This window comes from Propithecus coquereli, unplaced genomic scaffold (assembly GCF_000956105.1).
Source record: "Propithecus coquereli isolate 6110/MARCELLA unplaced genomic scaffold, Pcoq_1.0 Scaffold281, whole genome shotgun sequence".
Taxonomy (NCBI): domain Eukaryota; kingdom Metazoa; phylum Chordata; class Mammalia; order Primates; family Indriidae; genus Propithecus; species Propithecus coquereli.
Window position 1 is genome coordinate 1473843 of NW_012148408.1, and position 15506 is coordinate 1489348.

The 15506-nt window shown below is 51.8% G+C and overlaps 1 protein-coding gene across 1 annotated transcript in view; it reads right to left on the minus strand.

Annotated features, from left to right (window-relative positions):
* The window catches only part of KSR1 (kinase suppressor of ras 1), a 38758-nt gene extending 36161 nt beyond the window's left edge, over positions 1–2597 (minus strand). The window contains 1 exon segment of the mRNA XM_012648352.1: positions 2474–2597. Within this exon segment, the coding sequence (XP_012503806.1) occupies positions 2474–2582 (109 nt within the window). The 5' untranslated portion in view covers positions 2583–2597.
* Positions 2598–15506: the final 12909 nt, after the last annotated feature.

Below are 15506 nucleotides of genomic sequence, written 5' to 3' on the forward strand. Positions count from 1 at the left end.
CGGAACAGCACTGGGAGTAACAAGCTCTCTGTCCTCAGAGGTGGTGGGGCCATTTACAAGGGGTGGTGGGGAGGGTTCAGCCTTCACAATTCATAAGGGTTCTCTATATGTCCACCCCCTTTTCCAGTGCCCTTCCCTGTCACTGCATGGTGACTTTCTATCCATGAATCAACAGGGCAGGATGAGGTGCTCAGTCTCTGTGCTCCTATACCACTTGCTCCTTTGGAAGTGCAGCCACGACTTCACACTGTAGCTTATATACTGGCTTACTGGAGGCACTAAACATGTTTCTTATTGAGTGGATGAAAGAATGAATTTCGCGAATCTATGAGCGAGTCTGCCACCCAAGGAAATGACCCCCAAAGTCTTCAAATTGCCTATTTAATCACCGCCACTTTGGGACAGCACAGGGATGGCAAATGGGTCTTGATGTGGGTGCCGATCCCAGTCAACTGGCAGGGGGTGCTTGCCAATGACTCTGGAGTGGCTCAGAAGCATTCATGGATTAACTAGTGATGTCTGCTACGATGAAAGGGAATCGGCAGGAATGATAAGCCCCTACTCAGCGGCACAGGGAACCCTCCTTCACTCACCTTCCTTAAGACCAGAGACCACAGGGAAGTGACGTCAACATTTTCTATCACCCCAAAGGCCTAATATTGAAAAGAGCATCTAATATGTGCCAGGTTCTGGTCTAAGCACTTTACCTTAACTCATTTCATCTTCACAGCAACCCTATGAGAGAGGTGGTGTTATTAGCTCCATTTTGCAGATGAGGAAACTGAGGCACAGTGAGATGAAGGAAGCAGCCAAGGTGTCACAGGTTTAAGTGGCTGAGCAGAGTGCTGGCGCCAGGACTTCATAGCCCATCTTTACTGTGAGCAGAATGCCCTCACCCGGCCCTGCCGGGCGCAACAAAGATGCTCCGACTACATGATCCGACAGTAGTGGGGATCACTGCTGCCCACCTAGTCCTCAGCTGGGACCACTGCTGAGCAGACAAAAGGCCTGTGCCTTGGACTACGATGTGGCCAGGATTCTCTTGGGGATGCAGGGACAGCCCAAGCTGAGACTGAAGGGGAGAGAAGAAATCTAGAAAAGGTCTCTTCCCGTGGGGAAAGCATAGTGGAAAAAGCACCCTATGGGTTCAAAGCTCAGCTCTGCCCTGCGGCAGGTGTGGGATCCCAGATGACTCACCCAACGCCTCCAACGGTCAGGTGTCTTGACTACAAAATGAGCTTAGCACTACCTCTTAACAGGGTGTGGCCACAGTGTGTGTGGCACATGCCTGGCACACAGTAGGTACTTAATAAATTAGTGATCTCCCTATCTTGGCATCTGGGACAGGCAGAGAGCAGCCTTCTTGACACAGATAGGTCACTACCACTCGATAGCTGGTTCCTTCACAATTCTTTAAAATTCAGGCATCAGATGGGAGGGAGGGAGGGCTGACGAGCCACCCCAAAGATCCCAGCTTGGGTGGCAGCGTGGGAATGACCCCACCTCCATCACAGCCTCAGCCTCAAATCCCAGCTGCTGTATGTCCCTTGACCAAGCCCCGTCCCCTCTCTGGGCTGAGTCTCCTCCTCTGTGAAATGTGGCATGAGAATGCTGGCCACGCCTCTGTCACATTTATCTTTAGCACTTGCTGGGAGGCCTGGTGTGTCAAGATTTTCTGAATTGAGTGAAACTCTCTACACTGCTCTGTGCTGAGAGGACTTGATACAATGGGGCCAGGGAAGAAATTAAGCCCAATCCTCTCTGGGAAGAAAATAGTCAAGTAGAATATAAACCTCAGTGCCCTCCTTTTAAGCCTCAGGCAGCTGGAGATAGGGGGCTCAGATAATTAAAAAATGGGCCTAATTCCATTCATTAGGCTCATTTTAATGCCTTATCTGTGTAGTAGCAGGAGTGTACCTGACGCTATTTCCAAGGCAAGATTTAGACCGCCTGCAAGTTAATTCCAGGGACCTCGTCACAACACTAGGGATATACACTTTGCCTGGACAGCCAATGCGCACACTCCCAGCTGAAAAACCACACGGTGTCTCTAAGCACGCATGGCTCAGGCTGGCCCACATCAGCGTGTGCCTCTGGAGCACAGAGCCCAGTGGCCAGCGCGACAGAAGGTGTGGCAAGGGCTGGGGGCTGGAATGCAGGAAGCTGGTGGAGGGTACACAGAGCCCTCCGCAGAGGGAAAATCACACAGGGCCAGCCCAGCAGACAGGCCTGGGATTTCCAGCAATCACTAAAGCCTCCGCGGGTTCAGACTGGCAAGACCAACCTGGATCCGGGGCCCCGAGGACTGGGGGCTCCTCTTGGGCAGGCCCATCCCATGCTTTCCGAACGTCCACCCTGGCCTGTGCAAGCTGCCCCAGAAACCCTGGGCCACACAAACCCGCTGTGGGGAGAGGCCCCGGCCCCCAGGGAACCAGGCCAGGTCGGGCTGCAGGGAGAGGGAGGCCCCACCTACCCAGGCCCGGCACCTTCCGCAGGCAGGTGAGGGCGTACTGCAGGCGGCCGCACTCCTCGGCGCTGGCCCCACAGCGCCGCAGCGTCTCCTTCACCTTGGCCTCGTTCATCTCCAGCAGGGCATCCAGCGTGAGCTCGCAGGGGATCTCCTGAGGGGCACAGAGGGACAGGGGAGAGGCGTGAGCACTCGGCAGACCAGGCGCCCCCCTCCTCCTCAGGCCGGCCTCCCGCTGAGTGGCAGGGGCCAGCTGCTGCCACCAGAGCCACCACGTGCTTGAGGACACAGGCAGAGAGCCCTCCCCCCACCCTCAGCACTCCCAGAGACGGCAGCTGAAGGGACTCCGGGTGGGGAAGAAGAAAAAGCCTGAAAGGTTTTGATGACAGCACGTTGTCCCTCTTGTTTCTTTTTATTCTTCTGCAAAGAAAAATTATGAACCATGACAATTCTTTAGAGTGACAAGTACTTCAGACAAAGATGGCCCTTAACAATTTTGTTGTGTTAGAACCAGACAAGAGAGATTTCAAATAAAATTGGCTCAAGAAGGGAAGGATTAAAAAACTCTTGCCAAGCGTTGCAGAGATACTTATTATTATTTATCACTTATTTAATATTTAATAATTACATATTATTATTATTTAACTCTGTCAAAACCTCCTTCTGGGCCCACCTGACAGCTGAGGGAAGAGGTGCAGACAGCTTGTGTCACCCATACAAGGTCACTGGGCCCTCAGGGCAAGAAGTTGGCAGGCAGAATTTTAAGGTGGCCTCTGATCCGAGTCCCCTTGTGTCACTCCTGATTATGTTACAGTACAGTAGTCCCCACACCCCATCTACAGTTTTGCTTTCTGCAACTTCAGTTACCTGTGGTCAACTGTGGTCCACAAATATTAAGTGGAAAATTCCAGAAATATTCCAGAAATAAACAATGCATAAGTTTTAAATTACATGCCGTTTTGTGTAGTGTGATGAAATCTCACACTGTCCCAGCCAGGACATGAAGCACCCCTTTGTCCAGCCTATCCATGCCGTCTCCACTCCCCGCCTGTTAGTCACTTAGCCACGCTGGTTATCAGATCAACTGTCGCAGTATCTCATCTCCTAGGTATTTATCATCTCACGTCATCACAAGAGGAAAGGCGAGCACACTATGGTACGACATTTTGAGAGAAAGAGAGACCACATTCACCTCTTATTACAGTATATCATAATTGTTATTTTATTATTAGTTATTGTTAACCTCTTACTGTGCCTAATTTATAAACTTTATCAGAAGTACGTATAGGAAAAAACATATCGTACATAGGGTTCGGTACTATTTGTGGTTTCAGGTGTTGATTATGTATCCCCTGAGGATAAGGGGTGACTGCTGTATATGGCAAAAGGAAAATTGTGCAAGTAGGCTTGATCGAACCACAAGCCCTTTAAAAGCAAAGGGTTTTCTCTGGCTAGTAGCAGAGAAGTCTTCGGAGGCTGGCAGCATGCCAAAGACTCTACAGACTTTGAAGAAGGAGGGGGCCACATGAGAAGGAATCCAGGTAGCCTCTAGGAGAGAGAGTGGCCCCAGCCCACAGGGAGTAGGGTCCTCATACCTGCAGCCACAAGGAAGTGGATTCTGCCAAAAAAACCTGAATGAACTTGCAAGTGGATTCTTCCCCAAAGCATCCAGGTAAGAGGCTACCCTGGCCCACACCTGGCCACCGCCTTGTGAGATCCTAAGTAGGGATGCGAGCAGAGTCCACCTGCATTCCTCCGCTCCTATAGAACTGTGGGCTCATAAATGGGTGGTGTTTTGAACTGCTAAATTTGTGGCACAATAGAAACTAATACAAAGAGCAAGCATGTGAATCAAGGCCTAACTGGCTTCAAAGCTTGTGCCCTTCCCTCTCATCAAGGAGGGAAGAAACCCCTTCGGCTCTGATTCCTTTGAGCCACATGTGACACCAAGGAACAGGAAAAAAGACCAAGGGGACACGTCCCTGGCCTTACGTGGCTTGCAGCCCAGTGGGAGGTGACAACATGAAAACAAGTAATTACAATGCAATATATATGGGCTAGAGGAGAGAGAATTCAAAGAGCTATGGGACCTAATCAGGCTTTTTTCCCCCCTTCTTTACCCCTTTCTGTATTTCCCAGATTTTCTGTATTTCCCAGACATCCCGCACCTTTGTGAGTCCCACAAACCTCACAGTTCTTGAGAATCTAAGCAGATTTGCAGTGATTTTTAGCGAGTCGTACCTAACAATCACACGCTGTAAATCTCTGACTCAAGTGTCAAACCTGAGCCTGGTGAAGACGCTGGCTGTGCGTCCTGAGGCATGGGGCCAGCCCACGCCCTCTCTTGCTACCGTGTCAGTACATTCTTCAACCTCCAGGACCATGGACGAGAATCTCCTCGCTGTTTAGAAGGATTCATACCAAAATAAAAACAGACACGCAACAGTACCAAGAAGCTCATCACTGGTTGGCCAGACCCTCGGTTGTCAGGAATCCTTCCAGATGATAAACTAAAGCATCACAGGAAACCACTGGTAAGAACAGCACAGGAGAGGCTGATTAGATACATGGTCCCACGCAGAAAGAAGCTTTCAGTCAATCAATGTACCTTCATCAAAAAGCAGTTCTGACATCTTTTCTCTCATTTTACTAAGAAAAGCAACTTGGCAATATTGTCAGGGCAAGAATAAAAGTGACCTTCACCCTAACACAACTGCACGAAGCAAGCCTCCACCTTTTCTCTGGCTGGGGCTCTTCAGTTCGTCACTCCCCACCCTCCCTCCACACACACACACAGTCCCAGTACATTTTCCCAAGGCTACGATGACTCAGCAGTTTCCAATTTTCCCCCAAAGCTGTGATGACTCAGCAGTCTCCCTACATTCCACACCCCCCAGGCTGTGATGACTCAGTGGTTTTCCTGAAGATGTGAGATCTGTTTGATGGTGGCCAGAAGGGAGCGAGGCCTCAGAAACCCAACTCCCAGCCCAACTATAATGCAGACAGGGATCATTTTCTTTCTTTTCTTTCTTCTTCTTGTGCCTATACCAAGTTTCAGTCTCTTAAATGTAATACCTACACTATTATTACAAACTGTTAATATTTGCCAGTTTAATATGCCCAGGGCTATACATTATCTCCACTCTATCAGCAAGTAGATGCGTTAAGCCCATTTTTCTGAGGTTCAGAGACCTCGTGCAAGACCTAGTAGATGGCTGGGCCAGAATTGAAGCCTAGATGTGCCAAATCGAAGCTCCTTCAGTTGTTCCATGTGGCAAAGCCTTGGGACACAGCAGCTACCTTCTGGGGGAGATTATTTTTTCAAAGTAAATTAATTTCTACCTACTTTCTGAAAAATCTATACTTTAAAAGAGAATGTTCTTTGTTCTTTAAGCCAGTAAAGTAACCCCCTTAAAAAGAGAAAGAATATGTTCAAATCCATTCCCTTAAAAAATGAAAAAAAGAGAAAAGGTATTCCACTATAGCTTCAAACTAGCTGGAAAGCATCCCTCGCTTCCGAGGCTTTGGGGCTCCAACTACCCCACTCTAACGAAGTAGGGGGGCATCTTTCCTTTCCCTCCCTTGCCTCCCCTTCATGCTCCAATTCAAACCAGCACTAAGGAGTTGGCAAGACCAAACTGGGGTGCAGGCAGGGGTGCTGGCACAAGGGAGTCGATCTAGGGTCCCTTAAACTAGAGTTGCCCCTGCCTCTCCCCAGACAAGCTACTTATTAACCTTCCAGCCCTTGCTTTCTGGGCTGTGAACTATGCATTTCCACATCAATGAAATTAGAGTGCTTAGCACACCATCCAGCACCAAAGATTACGATCATCATTTCTGAGCAACTGCCCCTCCCACTGTCTAATCCCACCTCCCTGCAGGGCTAGATTACTGAACTGGGGCAGGGACCACTTTGGTCTACTTAGAAGCTGCCGTCAGTGCAGCCATCCACCGGTCAGTCAGCAGGCAGGCTACCTGGTACAAGGGTCTCAAACACAAAAGCCTCAGGCCCAAGCCTTGGAAAGAGGCAAGACCAGCAGGGACAGACTCCCTTGATCTATCTTATGAGGGAGCTACAGGTGCTAGAAACACTTCGCTTGTCTTTTTACTGGACAAGAAACCCAACAGCAGCAATGGCGATGCTAGTCAGAAGCCCACCCTCTGCCCTCGCTCAGTGTTGGAGGGCAGGCTATGGAGGGGTGCCAGACCTTCTGGTTTGAAAGAAACCTGAATTTTTATTTTTAAATGACTGGTTTTGTACATGGTGGCAACAAATTCAAGTCTGTGCAAATAAAACAAATCAAATCACGTCCATGGTTAGCATAGAGCCCCCAGGCCCAAGCATGGAGACCTTATAGGAAGAATCAGATGCTTCCTGAAGGTGGATCTGATCAGTAACTTCCAGAGCTTTATTTCTGCAGGCAAATGGGGAGGGCTGGTGGCCCAGCAGCAAGTACTCCAGGTGGCCAGGCCTTCTCAGCGAGGCCTGGAAAGAGAGTGCCTGGCTCAGACTCCTACAACCAACTTTGGGACCCAAAGTTAATTAAGTCAAGAGGGGAAGTGCCAGAGACAGGTATGCTCTCGACGGGGCTTCCAGCTGCACAAGTCTGCCCAGCAGGCCTCGTGGCTGTGCAGGCCCCTGGCAGTGGCCCTGGTATCTCCTACTATCATGACTCAACAATGCCCCAGAGCAAATTGGCACCCCCAGACCTCACACACGGATGTGGCTCACCCACCCACAGGGACAGCCACAGCCCATTATTTCAAACCAGAGGAATTCACTTACAACAAATCAGGGAATCATTTTTGTCACCTGCTAAAGGTGAACTTGAAGGTAAAGCCACTCTGAAACCTTCTCAGGCCTGGGAGGCTCCAATGCCCCAGGAGGGCATCCCACCTGCCTGGTGCCACATAGAAGATGCTAAGTTGTCCCAAAGCCAAAGGTGAAGAGGCCCTCTGTCTGCCATCCCCTGAGGTTCTGGAGAAGAGTCGAAGGCGAGGAGTCCGTACTGCCCACCCCAGCTGCTGTCTAAAGAAGAAAGTACAGAACCAGAAACCAAGGGAAAACATGGATACCCAGACCATCATGGGAGATGGCCGGCTCTGGCTCCGACAGGCCTCGGGGTTGGCCAGGGAGCAGGTAAGCAGGGCAGTGCCAGAGCACACTGGCTCCCTGCCTCTGCCTTTCCCTCCAACTGCGACACTAATATGTTTTCCAGTAGATGACGCTAAGTTATTCTTTCTGATAATGATTAGAGAGCACAACCAGTTGAGCACTGAGGTCACCCCAGTCTGTGACAATTCAGCCATGTCATTAGCAGGAGGCTGCTGGTCTCCATTCTCCACAGTGGAAGGGTGGGGAAGGGTTTGGTCACACGTGGCTGCCCCCTCCCCCCGACAGCTGCCGTCACAGGCCACGCTGGGTAAGCCGGCAGCTCAGGCCAGCTGGGTATCAGATGGCGTCCTGGGACTTACCAGCAGCCACGGGGCTGCCGGGGGCTATACTTAGAAACCTGTGCTGGCGGACACTGAGCCGCCACACTCACTGGGGGCCAGTCAGGTGGACGGAGGAATGCCAGGGGTGTCGCCGCCTGTGTGTGGACCACATACGCAAACGTGGTGCAGTTCAAGCCAGAATTTGGGGTGAATGCCAAGTTGAAGGAAGACCAAGAAGCAAACTCACGCTCTGTGTTTCTGTTTAGTGTTTCGGTCCCAGAGCATGTGACAGTAAAGGAAGGCTGCTGTCTCAGTCACCTGTAGAACCTGGACTCCTGGTGTGTGCAGGAAGATGTGTGTCCCTCAGCCTCCCCGGCTGTGGAATAATAAAAGGGCCAGGAGGCTTAGTCACAGACACTTCTCTGGGAACTGGTTACTTGGGAGAGGCCAGAGGGACTTCCAGAGCCCTGTGGATGGTGGTGTAGGCCCATGCACACCCCTCAGAGGTGGCGGGAGGTGGGAGGAAGGGGGAGAAGCAAGTGGGGAGGGTTTCTATGGCAGCCCAGGATGGGAGCCGCGTGCCTCACATTGGCAAGGGAGCACCTGACAGATGTTCCTCCTGCCTGTCCCCCACCGCTGGGCTGCAGGAGAGGGAGGAGTGAGACTGGGATAATAATAGTCAGATATTCTGGGAGGCAAAGGAGGGGCTGAAGCAGCAAGGGCCTGGGCCAGGCAGCCTCCAGGGGTTTCCACAGAGCAGCAGAAAGTTTGGGGATAATGGTCTTGCATGGGGACCAGTTCTGGGCCCAGCCTCTTCACTGTCACACCCTAGGAAACAAGGACAGCAGAGCCCCCTGTTGGGAGAAGTCGGCTGCTTCCTTGAGGGCAAACCCCAGCTTCTAGACACCACTTCCCAGGCCGCCAGCACAGTGAAGGAAAGAGCCAGACTTGGTCCTTGCAACCCCCTTGATCTTGGACAAGGCCCTGCCCTTCTCTGAGCTTCAGTTTTCTCATTTATAAAGTGAGCGGCTTTGGCTAGATCAGATCAGTAGCTCTCAACCCTGGCTGTGCCCTGGAATTACCCGGGGGATTTTAAAAAAGAATCAAGATGCCCAGGCCCCACCTCAGACCAGCAGAATCACAATTTCATGGGGTGGGGACCTCGAGGGCAGACAGGCTTGGCACCTAAAGTCTGGCCAAAGTAGCCCAGGGCAGAAAGCGACTGAGGATGCCTGGTTCAGGCGGCAGATGTGGCCACAGTGGGGCTGTGCTCTGGGGCTTCTCCTCTCTCTGTCCTCTCAGGAGGCCACATTCCTTCAGTGTGACCCCAGCCTAGCCCATGCTCACAGATGTCCCAGGAGATGTCCCCTCCTGTGTACCAGTACCTGCCTCCCTCCTCACAAGGTAGGTGGGAGCTCACAGTGGGGAGTGGGCTGGAAACCTTCAGGGACCGGCTGCCTCAGGCCTGGGCACTGGCACGTCAAGGTGCAGGGGTGGAGGAGGAGGGGTACAGGTCAAAGGGGAGGAGGAGACAGGAGAGGACCGAGAAAGGGTGAGTGATGAGCACCTACTATGCACAACCTAGTCACCCGGCACCCTGCTGGATGAGCTATAGAGGTTGGCACATGTAAGCCCCATAACATCCTGAGATGGGTAATAAGGCTCAGAGAGGGTGGGGAACTTGCTCAAGGCCACACAGCATGATGGGTGAGGCTGCGGCATGGCTGTCTCTACCCACTGCCAGCCAGCCAGCCCTGCCTGCTCTGGGGCCCACTGCCTTGCTCTATGAAGTGAATGCTTTTTCCCAGGGCAGAGTTTATTTGCAGCTACCGGCATCAGAGGTCACATCTGACTTTCCTGACCCTACCTTGCTCTACCTCCCCAATCCAGTCAGGGTGAGTTCTGGTAGTGGGGTCGTAGTTCAGCAACCCCCAATCTGGCAGGTCATTCAGCCACTCAAAAAACACACACCAGCTAAATAAGCCTCTACCTCCTGCTGGCCCTGGGCCTCACTGCTTCTGCTTTCTCACCTCCCCTGCTGCCGCGTCCTCTCCCGTCCAACCCCAGCACACAGGCAGCAGCAACACTGAGGAGAGGCTTTCAGGCAGGCCCACATCTGCCATAGCAGCCTGCATTTTGTCATTTTCTCTGCGTCATCAACACGCATTTCTAAAATCGCTGCTCCTGGCTGCTGTCTGAAAATGGCCAGACACGTCCTGCACTAAAGGAACACACATGTACCCCAGCTTCAGCGACTTGTGATTCCCGAAACACATGCTACTCCCAAAATGGAGAGAGGAGATGGGTAGGCGTCTACAGGGTAGGTTTCCCTACACCCAGGATGTCTACTGACCGTGAAATTAAAAAAAAAAATTTTAAATGAACACTATTATCCACAAGACCCCACACTAAAACTTGAGTCAAAAATGGAATATGCTAAAATGGGCCAGGCGCGGTGGCTCACACCTGTAATCCTAACACTTTGGGAGGCTGAGACGGGAGGATTACTTGAGGCCAGGAGTTGAAGACCAGCCTAAACAAGAGCAAGACCTCATCTCCACAAAAAATTTAAAAAATTAGGTGGGTGTGATGGTGTGTGCCTCTAGCTACTCTGGAGCCTGAGCCAGGATGGCATGAGGCCAGGAATTTGAGGTTGCAGAGGTATGACCATGCCACTATACTCTAGCCTGGGCAAAACAGCAAGACCCTATCAAAAAAAAAAAAAAAAGGAATATATTAAAATTTTTAAAAGAACATTCAAAAGGAAGCTGGGGTCAGGGTAGAACAAGAGAGAAGGCAGGATTTGCCAGCAGCCAAAGAGCTGCATTTACCCTTGGGTGACTCTTGGCTTCTGGGGAACTAGCAGATGGGAAAGCCCCGCCCCACACAAAACAGAGCCGTGTGGAAGGGCCTTTCCCCCATTCCCCAGGACAGCAGCTGGGTGAGGGGGCTACAGAGGAGGGTGAGCACACGAAGTGCCATCCCAACAGGGACACTTCTCCTTTAAGGAAGGGTAGAGCTGTGACAACAGGCCTAAACTGGGACAGTCCCCGGCAAGCTGGGCTGCTGGTAATCCTATGCAGAGGGTGCAGGGAGCCAGATCTGGTTTGAATCATATCTCCGCATGTGGGACCCTCACCCACCCAGGGGCCAAGGCACAGACAGACATAAACAGGGCCCTCGGGTTTGGCCAGGTCTCCAGCATCTCCCCCTTTCAGTTCTCCCCTGCTCAGGCGCACCATGAAGAAGAGAAAACCAGACAAGTCTCCTCCTCCCGCTTCTGCCTCCCCCATGTGCACAGGGTGAGAGCTCGGAGTCTAGTCAGTGAGGCCGCTGCACCAGAACATGCCCAGGGTGTCAACCAGGCCTCTGTGCACCAGTCTTGGTGCCTGGTGGGTCCCCAGGGGGGCCAGAAGCCAAATCACAGACCCTCCACCCCCAATCAAAGGGACATGTCCCAGTGTCCAGCACGTGGGTAGTCTTCCTGTGTGTCCAGGTGGGGGATGAGCCAGGCTGCAGGAAGTGAGCCCAGAGCTGGAGACCTGAGCACCAGGCTCCTCTGCCTGAGGACAAGGGCTGCATTGTTTCAGTCACCCCACGGATGTGCAGCCAGGAGACAGAGATCTCTCAGGAGATGCTGGCGGGAGACAGCCCCTCTCTGTAGTTTTCCAGAAACCCAGAAAACAACTACTGCCACACTGCAGCAAGGGGCCTCAAAGCTACAGGAGCTCAACAGAGACCCTGAGAAGATGGCCAGGACCCAAGCTGGGGGGTCCACCGCCACGGCCAGCAGGTTCTGAGGGCACAAAAGGGGCCAGCAGACACTCAAGAGGTTGGGAAGAAACCATTTCTTTGCCAAAGTCAAAAGCAGATTTCAGAGGGACCTTAGGGACAATCTAGTCCAATATTCATTTTAGAGAAGAGGAAACCAAGGCCCAGAGACAGGAGGGGACCTGCCTGGGTCATCCAAAGCAATAGTGCCAGGACCGGGTATCCAGACACCTCTGCCAGTAACCAACACCAGGATATACACGCCCCTGGAAGAGCTCACCAATCTCCACGGTAGACATTCCCTACCCTGATGTAAAGGTTTCATTCCTTCTAGGTTTTCTGAGCTGGTCCAAGAAGGGAGCCAAGGGGAGGATTCCCCAAGGTCTGCGCTGAGAATAGCCTCCCTCTGCCCAAGGGATGCCAAACCACATGCTCGCCTCCTGCGCCCAGAGCCCTATACGCCCAGGATTGGGGTTCTGGGCTCGTGGCCTCACCTGGAGCCTGGCAAATCCCTAACGTCTTGGATTAGAAGATGGCGGCACACAGAACTCAAGTCTGGGTTCTTGTCTGCCCCGCTTACCCCCACTTTGGTGACAGTGCGCACTTTTCTTCGTTTTGAAAGGAGGAAGAACACCCACATCACCAGCTACACCCAAACACCCAGGTTCTCAGACAGGGCCTAAGACCCACTTGGGGCTGTGGCATACTGATTCTTACTCAGCTTCTCGCCATACTTCCTCTTTTCACGACCAGTCTCATCATAAAAATAACAAGCACTGGTACCACCACCGCTCGGTAAGTGGCCTGTGCACAACTGCTTGGTGGCTAAGGAGCTGAGGCTCGGAGAGACTACATTGCTCGCCTTAAGACACAGCAAGTAAGTAACAGGGCCTGGATGGACCCTGGTCCCGTGTCACTCCAAAGTTAGCATCTCTACCCGGACTGGCCTCCCTGGCCTTGCTGGCTACAATACGGGGAGGCAGGGCTGGGGCAGTCCACACATCTTGGGGTTCTGAGCTCCCTGTCAAAGCTGCAAGCTCAAAACCAGCGTGTGTCCCGTTCAAACCATAAGTACGAAAGGACCAAACACCATTCCCCAGCAGGGTGGGGAGGATCCATTTCAGGGAGGGTCTGACTGTCCCCAGCCACTTTATCACAAGAAAGATGGGAATGGAATCAGGAAATGGAGGCATCTCTACCCCACCATGTGGATTTCCCACACGTGCTCTACAGCCAGTTAGCAAAGCAAGCACTTGGAGCCCAGCCACATGCAGCCACTCTGGGGGGGTCATGGAAAGGCCGCCTGGGCCGAGGCCTACCTCGCAACCCTCCGGCCCGGGCTGGCTCAGGCCTTGGGGTTCTCTCAGCATCACGGGCGGTGGGGCCTCCGTGCCCCTGGGTGCCTTAGCCGTCACCCAGCTCCACAGGCAATGCATGGTGACGGGGCCCAAGCCCAGGGTCCCTGGCAGCCCCAGACCCCAGTGCAGTGTCCCAGGCAGAAGGGTTTGTTTTCATGACTGTAGTGAGCAGCCACTGCAGCCAAAAATAGTTTGTGCCTGGGAGCTGGGGAGTCAGCACATATCTCCCAGAGCAGGTGCTGGGTATGACACACACAGGTTCTGGCGGGCCTCGCAGCAGGGGGCTGGGGACCTGGTGCCCAGGACACCAGGCCGCAGAGAGGTTTCCCCTGCCTTAGCACCTCCCTCCAAAAAGCAAGATCTGAGTCAATAAGGAGCACGGTCATCTCCCTCCTCCCAGTGCATCATCTGGGGGAACCCTCGCCATGAACTCCACCTGCCCCCAGCCCCCTGCAGCCTCTCACACACTCGGAGCGGGTGGTTTGCACACCCACGGGGAGAGCCCCCAGCCACAGCAGATGCCCTGGACAGCACACAAGACAGCAGTTAAAAAAGGTGCTCAGCTGTCAAAACTCCTAGAAGTAAACACCAGAAACCATGAACGTGAGTATACGTAAATGGAAAAAATAAATGTAAAGAAAGTTACGGGGCTGGCAGGGTTATGCAGGAATTTTATTTTCTTTTTCGAGCTTTTGTGTATTTTTGAATTTTCCTACAAAGGACCTTTGTAATTAGATTTAGAAAATGTTGCTTTAAAATAATAACAAATAAAAATAATAAAATAAAAAAGGAAAGATGCCCAGCGAGTATGCACAACATTGTCCTGTCTATGAAAACAAGAGAGAGAGAAAATGAATGAGAGAATTTCATGACCCAGCTTTGGAGCCAGACTTCCTGGATATGAATCCACACTCCACCCCATACCATCTAGGTCAGCAGTCCCCAGCCTTTTGGGCACCAGGGACCGGTATGGAAGACAATTTTTCTGCGTGGACCAGGATAGGGGGCAGGGGAGAGCCGGGCCTCAGGCAGTGACGTGAGCCATGGGGAGTGGCTGTAAGTACAGATGAAGCTTCACTTGCCTGCTAGCCACTGCTCGCCTCCTGCTGTGTGGCAGATCTAGGTGACTTCAGGTAAGTGACAAAGTCACTTAGTTTCTCTATCTATATTGTATACGAAGGATAAAAGCATTGCCTCCTCATAGGGTTATTGGGAGGATTAGATGAGACACTCCAGGTACAGCTCACAGCTCAGTCCCAGGCACATTGGGAATGCTCACTAAGTAATTGTAGCATAAATTCATGAATAAACTACATTTAAAAAAAAAAAAAAAGCCCATCACACAAAGATGGGTGACTGATACACCAAAATGTTTGCAGTGTTTCCTTTGGGTAGTAAGATTATGGTGTAAGCCATCAATAAACAGTAGCTATTATTGTTTTCCGTAATTTCTATACTTTTCACATTTTGAAAATGAACATATGGGCTGGGCGTGGTGGCTCACGCCCATAATTCCAACACTGCAAGAAACTAAGACGACAACACCACACGAGACCACGAGTCACAGAGTGAAACCAACTAAGAAGAAACCAAGGAACGAAAGAAAGAAGGAAAGAAGGAAACAAGGAAGGAAGGAAGGGAGGGAGGGAGGAAAGACATATGTGTAAATTATTGGATATTAAGAAAAAAACCCAAAAAGCCAAGAACCAACAATTGTCTCTGAATAGGATTATGGGTGACTTTTATTTTCTTTGCTTTCTTATATTTTCTAAAATGAACATTTATTACTTTCATAGTGAGGAAAATGAGAAGTATTATCAAAAAACTGAGAAATGGGCTCACCTACTACATTCTAGAAACACGATCTCTGCAGACCTCTCCTGCAGAGACAGACACAGGAGTTCTATTCCCTGATGGGAAATGGAGGCCCAAGGGTCACCTGAGACCCCAGGTGACCCACCCTGTGGAGGTGTGGGGGCAGGTGCCACAGTAGCTGCAGTAGCCACTGTCACTGGGACCTGAGGGAGAGTTTCACACACCCCGGCCTCCTGTGTGCAGGGCTGTCTTTCCTCCAGGAACCACTTCCTGAGAGCAGGTGGCCCTGGCCCCTCAGGCTCCTCCCTCAAGGCTAAGCCTTTTGAGCCAACTGGAGTTCTCCATCCTAGTAGCCTGGTGATGGGTTACAGGACGAGCATGTGACCAAAGCCAGGCCAATCAGAGCCTCCTTGAGACTGAAGTTCAGGCGCAGTTCTGAGGGAAGCAGTTCTTCACTGACAAGCACGATGACGGTGGAAGGGAGTGGGGCTCAGCGGCCTGTGCCCTTCACACCTGCCAGGCAGAGCCAGCCTAGCTGAGATGTACCAATGGCACCACCTGAGCCCCTGCACCCAGACTTCCCTGGACTCATAGTACCCAAACTGACAAGTCTCTGTTTTAAGCCAACTGGTATCTGAACTTGCTACGGATAAGTTCGA